Raw genomic sequence first — 10,345 nt, forward strand, 5'->3', positions numbered from 1 at the left:
AGTGTTCAGAAATAACCAGTTACATGTAACTATGTAACGTTATTTACTTCCAAAATAATCATAATTAAATCACTTGTAAACTACTTGTGAAACTATGTAAATATTCCTGATTGTGCAAAAACCTTGTCTACATTATCAATCCATCATCCATCCATCCATCCCTCCATCAGTCCATCAGTCCCATCAGTCCATCCATCCCTCCATCAGTCCATCCATCCCTCCATCAGTCCATCCATCCATCCATCCATCCATCCATCCATCCATCCATCCATCAATCCATCCATCCCTCCATCAGTCCATCCATCCCTCCATCCATCCATCCATCCCCTCCATCAGTCCATCAGTCCATCCATCCATCCCTCCATCCATCCATCCATCCCTCCATCAGTCCATCCATCCATCCCTCCATCAATCCATCCATCCATCCATCCCTCCATCAATCCATCCATCCATCCATCCATCCCTCCATCAATCCATCCATCCATCCATCCCTCCATCAATCCATCCATCCATCCATCCATCCCTCCATCAATCCATCCATCCATCCATCCCTCCATCAATCCATCCATCCATCCCATCCATCCATCCCTCCATCAATCCATCCATCCATCCTTCCATCAGTCCATCCATCCATCCATCCATCCCTCCATCCATCCATCCATCCATCCCCTCCATCCATGTCTCTGTTATTTCTATTACCTATGTCTGGCTTTTTTGCCTCCAGTGCATCTTCAGTGGCGAAGAGTGTTTTTGGGAAACGGATGAAGATCTTTGACCTACAGGAAGTATGATTAGAACATGTTGGCACGGTAAGGACTCTGTGACACACTTGACCTCACGCCGACCAAGTAACTGTCCTGTGTTTCTTCTTCTAGTGACGTACCTGCCCAGCTTGTATTCCTCTGCTGTGTAGCCCAGGTGAGTGACCAGCGTGGACACGCCGTCCACCAAGTGGGCCGTGCCAGTTGGGCCACGTCTCCGGACACAGCGGCTTATATCTGTGAGCGTTTGCACAGCGTTTTGAGTGTCAGAGGATGGAAATGGAGGACGAGGGACCACCGGTTGAGGGACTCACCGCTGCAGAAAGACTTCAAAGCGCCGTCTGTAGGCAAAGCCAGCTCTCCTGACGCGCAAGTTCTCCATCAGACCCAGGTACTTCACCTGGTGTCGCACGAGAACTTCATCAAACCCGACCTGCAGGAGGAGATTTTATCATCTTATATATTTCATATGTTTGAGATACTTTGTCTGCCGTTATCTGATATTTACACATAGTTTGGTCTTGTTACTGTCTTTATTAGTTTTTTCTGTCAGTCGCTTTTACATGCGCAAGACGAAATATTATTTCTTCTGAACCAATGGTGTGCAAGCAAATGAAAAAAGAAATAGAATAAAAAAACAAATACCATTCAAAATATATAAAATAGAAATCTATCATCTATCCTGTATTAAATATCTTTTTTTCTCTTAGTTGAACCGTATATCATGTTGTTTATATGTCATGGGTCATGTGAAAAAATGGGCAATTAGCTGGGTTATTTCTACATAACCCGAAAACACGGATAGTTTTATAAACAACCTGGGTAATTTTCATATTACCTGTTTTTTCACGTTACCTGTAACATATATTTGTCACTGTTATTTTATCCCCCCTATTGTTATTGTACTTTCTAAAACACTGTAAAACACAGCACAGTTAAGGTATTTGAAGTACATGTACATTAGTGCAAAAGATACAAAGACAAAAGCTCCTTAAAGAGCGTTTTTGTTTTTTTTTAATAGAGAAGTATCCACTGTATGACATGTGCAGACTGTACCTGGCTGCTTGGCATCATTGGGTTTGATGGCAGCGCACATAGGACGGTTCCTTCAGCATCAGCATCTCCATTAGTTTCATCAGGCTGCTTTTAAACTGTGTTGGCAGCCTGTGGAGGAGATGGGAGAACAACATGAAGCATTTAATATCTGAGTGGACTTTTGTCATCAGCACCTTTATCATGACTGATAATGAAACATAAACCTTTTGGTTTTAAATCAGAAAGACCTAATGAGGATGAAATACAAAAAAGCACTCGTCACCATCTCCGGGCGTTTATGGTCGTAGATTTCCTCTCTGCGGAAGCACTGACTTATGATCCCGTTGTCTGACTGACACATGACCTGGATGAGAAAAAGACATGTGATCAGAGCAGGAAGACCTCTGTCCCTCCTCCACCATCTCCATCAGATGGTGGAGAAAGACATTGCTTCACTCTGCCTCACCTCCTTCAGGTTCCTGTTTCAACCAGTCATTGTTCTTGTCCAGGAAACCTGAAGGAACACAAACCTTTGTCACACAGAAATACGTACGAAATTCGCTGTAAAGTCAGCTGGTGGATATGATGGTTATTGGTGGTTTATTGCTTACCAGTGACGTTGTAGTTGACCTCGCCAGCGTAGTGCAGCAGCCTGAACTCCTCTCTGCTCAGCATGCGACGCATTTTTTCCCATTCGCCAACTTATGACTGGAAAAAAAAAAAAAAAAAAGTTTTGCAAATCACACGTCTTCTCATCCTTGGCCCACAGGGGGCAGTAATAAAAAGTATCTGAATGTAGGGAGTTTCACACCAAGGTGCAGTTCAAAATCAAAAGGTCACTGCAGCTGAGGTTTTGACTGGGTTCATGAGTGCAAACAATCTGTTTGATATTAAATCCTGTTTTCAGATGAATCTCACGTGATGAAGTGAGGATGGCTGCTGAATGCGTCCTCCAGTTTGTCTAGGAAAGGAGACATCACAGGTCTCTCCAGGCCTCATACACTCCTCATCCTGAAGGACACAGACATTAGTTAACATCACACACACACACGTGCCTCATCAAGGAGCCGTCAGTCGTACACACCAGGATGGAAATGGATGCCTTTGTGCTTCTCCTCGATCAGGTCACAAATGATCTTGTTGTCAAAGTACGGCACCGTCTCCCACTGAAAAGATACCAGACATCGGATTTCAGGGCAAACTCATGAACACACACAGAGGATGAAGTGTGTGTGTGTGTGTGTGTGTGTGTGCCGACTCACTGTGATTCCCTCCGTTTTCGTACTCGTCCTGCTCCGATCTGAGGGGTGAGCTCGATAAACAGCTGCTGCAGCTTCTCGTTGCAGTAGTTGATGCAGAACTGCTCGAAACTACCAGTGCAACGATCAGTCAAACTTTATTTATACACCACTTACAGAAGGTAAAAACTACGGTTTCCATGAACTTCTCCTGAGGACCATAATGATTTGATAAGAAAGGGGCGGTAACATGACTCACACCTGTTCCGCTGCAGCACTTCAAAGCCGGTAAATGTCTAGAAGGCCGATGGCTGAGGAGCCTCTGCTGCTGTGGTACGTTTCATCCTGCAGTCACACACAAGTGATCAGACGCTGAAACATCTCCCAAACCTATGTTTTGCAGCGCCGCGTTCTGAGAGCGAGGGCTTCACCTCATAAGCAAGAGACTGATTGATCTTCTCCACCAACCACGTGAAGGTGCGAGCGTACACAGCCTTGGCTAAGGCGTCACGGGGCAGAAAACCGCTTGCTCGAAATTCAGCGGGCTGATCATCTGTAACGCAGTGGGACCGAATTATAGTGTTACGCGCCGTAAGCAGTGGAACATTGAGAAAGAGAAAGATGTGCACCTCCTCTCCTTTGGCAGTGAGCTTCTCTGTGAGTGAGAGCATCAGCGAGCGATGAGCCGTCCGACACCCAGCAGCTGCAAAACAACAACACATCTGGTTTGTTCCTGCAGGTGTTTGTGCAGAATGGGATGTCTGTCACACTCCCGGGACCATTCTGACCTTTGCAGCGTTGGTTAGCGTCGCTTCAGTGGTCAGATATGTTTGTCCATCCTCTCCTTCACCAAACTGTGTGTTTCCCAGATGAAGAACGCTGGCGATGATGTTCAGTAATGTCTGAGGTTTTTACACCAGAGCAAGAATCAATGCACATGTGATGTTTAAGATAAGAACAAAATACTTTTGACTGTAAGAAGTGCTGGGTCCTTTCATACCTTAGGCCATCAATACCTGCACTACCTGTTCAATTTTAAACTATAACCTGTTCAACTGCACTGATATACTGTTAAATACCTCTTGTATTCCATCAAATATTCCATTAAAATAGAAATAAAATGTGTAGAGTAGCTGAATATACGAATGTAGAATAGAAAGCACCAGCTGAAACAATGTTTCCTCATAGAGGTACGATCAGTAGAGCTGCACCACCGTAGTCTAAGGTATTTATTTACAGGTTTTATACATTCAGAACTACAAATTAACCAGTGTCAAACAAGTGAAACTGCAAATGAACAAATACATGAGTACAGTCCATCAGAGTAGAGCCCACGTGTGTGTGTGCGCGCGTTGTGTGTGTGTGTGTGTGTTACTGACCTGCACCTCCTCCTCGGTGAAGCCAATAACAGGCAGAGCATTCATCACAGCCCTCCAGGAGCTCCTGTCGTTGATGGAGCTGACTCTGGGGCAGCTTCCCTGAGGAACACAACCCGGCATTCACTCGAGGAGTCAGTGACATCAGCGCCGTTTGCCCTGGTGACACACACCTTCACCAGGTACTGGTAGTTCTGAGGGCTCCTGTCCAGGCCCAGCACGTCCAGCAGGTCATCATCGCCTCCATCCAGAAGCTGATAGAAGATGTGGAAGTTCCTCTCACCGTGGTTCTGGTGCACGACACGAGATTTCTCCAGCAGGTAGTTGAGGATGTGAGCACCGACTGGTGCCCCCCTAGTGAGCAGACAGAAAACGGAGGGTTCGGTTTCAATTCATCAGACCTCATTTTACACGGGGTTATTTATATGATGTGACAAAGTCAAGAAATATTAATCACCTTGAAGTCAAACTGGACGTTCATGAATTTTCCAAACCGGCTGGAGTTGTCGTTCCGTAAAGTTTTGGCATTTCCAAAGGCCTTGTGAATGAATGTAGGAAGGAAGTATATATATAATGGAAGAATCAGATTTGCCTGCAATGGCTCCAGTACCTCAAGAACCGGGTTGGACTGCAGCAGTCGGTCTCTGAGCGCAGCCATGTGTTGGTGCCTGGGGCAGGTGACGGCGTAGTACAGGAGGATCTTCTTCGACGCTTCTGTTTTACCTGCTCCGCTCTCGCCTGAGATCAGAATGCACTGGTCCTTCCGCTCAGTGCGCATGGATCTGTAGGCATTGTCTGACAACGCATAGCTAACAGCAACACACGTACAGACAACACACGTACAACAACATGCAGTAACAACCATACAGCAACACACAGTAACAAACAGTAACACACGTACAGCAACACACAGTAACAAACCGTACAGCAACACACAGCAACAACCGTACAGACAAACAGCACAGCAACACAATGTGCAGCAACACTCGTACAGCAACACACAGCAAAACATGTACAGCAACACACGCATGCAGCACACAGCACATAGCAACACACGTACACAACATGTACACAAAACACAGCAACACATGTACATCAATACAGATACAGTGCCACACATACAGCAGCATAAAGCAACACACATAGAACACACACACACACACACACACACACACACACACACAGCAAAACACGTGCAGCAGTCAGTGTCTCTCAGCTGTAGTTTCTGTATATTAGTTAACAGCTGCATTTAAATGAATCTCATTCATGAGACAGATTCAGTCAATTAAGCTAATAAACAACATCACAAATCACATCACATTTTTCCTATAGGAACTTTACAGTACAACACTCTGAACTTTGACCCTCCAAAAAAAAACATTTTAACAGGGAAAAGGCAGAGTAGGCTGCAGAAGGCTGGTGTGTCCCTGCGACGGACCACACCAGCAACAAAAACACTACAGTGGTTAAAAATGAGTAATGTGAAAAAGTGGCGGAAAGGACGGTGTGACTCACATGTGAGGGGAGATTTCATAGAAGCTGACGCCTCTGTAACGTTCCATCTGCTGTTTGGAGTAAATCTCCAGGTCTTTGTAGGGGTTCACTGACACCAGCACCGAGCCAATGTACGTCTGAACCAGAACATATTTACAACATTATAAACACGTCTGTGGAAACCATGCGTTGAAGTCCAGCGATGTTCTTACATAGATGAGATTTTCTCTCCGAAGCGTCGCCGCAGGTTTTCTATGAAAGCTGCTTCACTGTTGTAGTTTTCTAGCAGGACAAAGTCCTGCACTCCAACCCTGTCGCGGGCCGTCAGCGCACTCTCCATCACCAGGCGCACTCTCCCTTCTATGTCCACCTCCTGCAGCATGAGGGACAAGGTGAGGGGAGAGTTAAGGAAGTGGATTTTCACTGGTCACTGGTGTCGGACCGCAAAGAACACGCAGAGATCACAGAGGGCTCATTCCAGGTTCATCCGATGCAGCTATGCTCTTATGAAAGAACTAGCACCTGCTGGCCAACGTGCACAACAGAACACAGTCCATAAAATAACCTTTACAAACACGCAAAGTAGAAACTGTCCAAAAGAGATGGATGTTTAAAGGTCCATTATGTAGGATTTAGGACAGATTGTTAGCAGAATGTCTAGTTTTGTTTTCGTACAAAAAAACATGAATTCCCCCATTCATTCACGTTCTAAGGCATGCATGTCTTCTTGAGGACATGACCACAAATAGATCATGCAAACATTCCGGGTGCACAGAAAGAGTCTTGGAGGCACAGGGTTCAGTGTCAGTTCATTCATTTTGCTTTGGTCTCATTTGGACTTTGTCCTTCCATGTTTCCAGATGACTCTACCCTCACATTAATGTTCTTCTTTCCTAACCGTGTGTGAGCAGTAATGGCTCCAAGGTGAGAAATCTGACATGTCGACAAACACAGGCTCACACAGGAAACTTGAGGTAATGGTGTGTTCCACTCGCACTGGACATCCAAGTCAGTAACTCACCGTGATGTAATTTCCGAGTGTAAAACTGAACTGTTTATGTTCCACTTTCATCACAACATAGCAGGTTGGAAAGAAGTCGTTCTTGTTCTAGTTGTATTTCCGTAGTATTCCATGTAACAACTACACCATAACAACATTCCCACTGAGAGCAAATGAAACTGATGTGTCTGTGTGAGTCACTGTAATGGAAACGAAGACCTAAGAGATACAAAAACAGTAAAACCACAGCGCCGCCATCTTAGATTCTTCAATTGATGTCCGAGTCAGACATCCCTGGTCAGGCATTTGGCAACTTCCTGTCAGCTGCTCATAAAACAACTCGAATTCTGACTTGGACGGCATGTGGAACGGAGGCCTATGACAGTAGGTAAGGTGCAATCCACAACATAACTACTATTTGTTGCTCCAGTTTTGTTGTACCATTTGTCTGTATAATGATAATAAACCATCCTAATTCTAAACATGGTGTCTTTAAATGAAGGAGATGGAGAGATAGATGGCACATGTACAGTAAACACAGAGATCAAACTGAATGTGTGGACATGTCAACCATCGTCGGTGAAGGTAAACACTGCGAACAGGAAATAACAGATCTGATGACGGATTAGGACCAGGGGTGGGCAGCCTCTGGTCCTCCAGGGACACCTATCCTGCAGCTTTTAGATACCACCCTACTCCTACACACCTGGGTCAACACACCTGCTCGTTTTCAGGCCTCAGCAGAACTTCACAGGCCCTGGAGGACCAGAGCTGCCCACCCCTGGATTAGACAGAACCTTAAATTAACTATGACATGCTAGTAAAACATTGCTTATCAAACGTACAGCTGATTCATCTCCTGTCGATGATCTATTAAACAACGAATCGTTGTGTCTTCTGTTTCCAAGAAACATTTATGAGCGAAGGCCCTGCTGCTTCTCTGCACGCAGCTAAAATTAAAACAACAAGCAGAAAGTGGAACAAAGGGACTGGATTTCCACAGGACTTGAATTTTTCTTGTCTCTCATGGGTCTCATTTGGCTGTTTCATGCCGGCAAAGGGGTCATTAGCTCCGAGCACTAGGTGCAGGGAAAATCCTTCAGAAAACAAGAGAACAACAGTGGAGGAAAGCCAGGAAAGACCTGAGAGCAAGAGAAAGTCAGCAAACACTGCGTGGTGGGGGGCCGCTCCTCCCCTGCCCTGCCTTGGAGCATTGTTCTCTCATTCCTGCAGGTGGGTTCGTCCACATGCTAATTACTGCTCAGACTTTACCGAGGATAGAAGCCGTGAGGAATGTTCAGGGTGAGGGGATCGGGCCCACATGCCACTAATTTGTTTCTGTTGTCTGTCAACAGCTGTGGCATGTTTTTATATCAAACACAGAGGGTGTGTATGCATGTGTGTCAAAACACCACAGACTGGAAATAATGTTATTTAGCAACTTCTTTTTGGTTTCTAGTCAATTACTTCTTGATGCCTTTCTCTGTTTTCATACTGATGTAGGTGGATTAATAAAATAAACACATTTAATCAGAGTTAGGGTGAATATTTGCAAATGTACACAAACTCATTTTTCTCAGTGTATTTATCAGTTGGGTAAATTGGAATAGATGTGTGCACAGGAATGATATCTTACTTTTTAAAGAGGAAACAAAACAAACTGTTTGCCTAAAGCTGATAATGAACATGGCTGAAGGACGTTTTTTCTGCACATCAGCATGAAACACATGTTTCCTGCAGTGGATGGACGCAGACAGAGGAAGTTACCTGTTTCTTTCCTTGGATATTCTTTTCAGCTGTTGTTCTGACTGCATGTCCTCATTTCTGTCTTTGTTATGTTCATTTGATTATTTTTCTTTTCAAATTCAGCCTGAGCAACACAAAGACTCTTCTTCATGCATCAGTGCAACGCCCCCCCCCCCCATCATACCAAACACAGCCATCATTGTTTTCTGCCTCTCCACAGTAACACATTTTACTTCCATCCTGGTTCTACCACCAGGAACAGAGGACAAAAATATCATTTTAAAGGCTAGTTAACACTTTTTGCCCCTGAAACATGGACACGTTTCCATCTGCTACTAACTATCTGTGTGATGTGTTGGCTGAAACATCTGTCAGGCGTTCAGTAAATCCCTGGCTGATCCCAGCGGCTCTGCAGACACTCAACCGGCCTGAGGCCTTCAGGGGTTCAGTCAAACTTACAGTTATTGTGGCATTTGATTCTTTTGTTAAATAAAGTTTGTTAACTTCCCCCCTCTTAACCCCGTTGAAGGGTCATGCTGGAACCGATCCTAGATGCCGTTAGTTGAAAGCTGCAGCTCAACCTGGACAAATGACCAACTCATCACGGAGCATGAACATGAACAGACAGCCATTCACACCTACGGACAATCTAGGGTTGCATGCTTTATGAAGGCTGGTGGAAGCTGGAGTACCTGGAGAGAAGCCTCGCAGACACAGGGAGGGCATGCAAACCACCAGTTCTCCAAGATTGTATCCTGCCAGTAGTTTAAACATATTTTTCCTCATTTCTCATGTTTAGAATGATTGTTTTTAATTGAATTGTTTAGTAACTGTTTACATTGTACACTTTTTATGACACTTCTATTTTTTTATATTAGAACCGCTGTGTGGAACAATAAAGTAAATATTTCATCTCTGATATCTTATATCATCTTACCATGCATGATTTTCCTTTGGGATTATTGGAAACATGTGTTCTGTTGACGCAGTGACAGCAGACAAACAGCCCCCCCGACTAAAAGCTCCACTGGGCGAGGGCATTGGGAGAGTCTTCCTTATAAGGAGAGCCCCACCACTCCGTCTGTGGGACTTTAGCTGCTCCTCTGATGTGCCACTGCTGCTGCTTACGGTGGATAACAAGCAACATTATCCCCTTTGAGCTGCGTCGCTTATATGAAACTCAAATTACACAACGACTCATGGAAATGTGTGTGTGACTCATCGTTCAGCTCTTTGGAGACGAGCTCTGAATGTGAAAACACAACAAGGACCACCGTGGCAGTCAGAGTCTTACCCGGCCTTGGTACCTCATCCTGTCCTGTTGTTGCTGCTGCTGGAAGAACACTGAATCGGTGCCCCCCACACCCCCTCCAGCAGGATGGTGCTCCTCCTCCTCCTCCGGTGTCACACAGACTCGTCAACTGGAACTTCTTAGCGAGCTTCAGCCATGGCCAACAGGAGCAAAGCAGTGAATCCTCTTCTCTTCCTGAACTTCCTCACTTACTCTCTGGTTCCTCCTTGTCGGCCCCCCCCAATCACCACCACCAACAGCCCCACTTATTTACACCTTCAATTCATCTCCCCCCTGACAGGTCAGAGAAAATTCTGCCTCTCCACACGTTCTCCTCTGCTTCCCTCTCTCAACTACACTGCGTGAAACAAGGGCAGGAACTCCTCTCGCACGCCACACCACTG

The 10,345-nt window shown here is 45.2% G+C and overlaps 1 protein-coding gene across 1 annotated transcript; it reads right to left on the minus strand.

Moving 5' to 3' along the window:
• Nucleotides 1-699: 699 nt before the first annotated feature.
• LOC144739434 (unconventional myosin-Ic-like) lies at nt 700-9,962 on the minus strand (the record flags this gene model as incomplete). Its single annotated transcript, XM_078622388.1, is given in 33 exon segments — nt 700-776; nt 884-954; nt 956-998; nt 1,076-1,194; nt 1,813-1,845; nt 1,847-1,927; nt 2,083-2,160; nt 2,263-2,280; nt 2,282-2,310; nt 2,408-2,483; nt 2,486-2,504; nt 2,715-2,764; nt 2,766-2,807; nt 2,881-2,892; nt 2,894-2,967; nt 3,065-3,101; nt 3,103-3,166; nt 3,296-3,321; nt 3,323-3,379; nt 3,466-3,546; nt 3,549-3,587; nt 3,664-3,687; nt 3,689-3,724; nt 3,726-3,737; nt 3,823-3,936; nt 4,414-4,512; nt 4,584-4,764; nt 4,869-4,948; nt 5,021-5,219; nt 5,926-6,041; nt 6,117-6,134; nt 6,137-6,277; nt 9,945-9,962. Coding segments are annotated over 33 exon segments (2,164 nt in total), but the record flags the coding sequence as incomplete, so codon positions are not given.
• Nucleotides 9,963-10,345: the final 383 nt, after the last annotated feature.

The sequence above is a fragment of the Lampetra planeri genome, unplaced genomic scaffold (assembly GCF_965212315.1).
Source record: "Lampetra planeri unplaced genomic scaffold, kcLamPlan1.2.h2 scaffold_1490, whole genome shotgun sequence".
Taxonomy (NCBI): domain Eukaryota; kingdom Metazoa; phylum Chordata; class Hyperoartia; order Petromyzontiformes; family Petromyzontidae; genus Lampetra; species Lampetra planeri.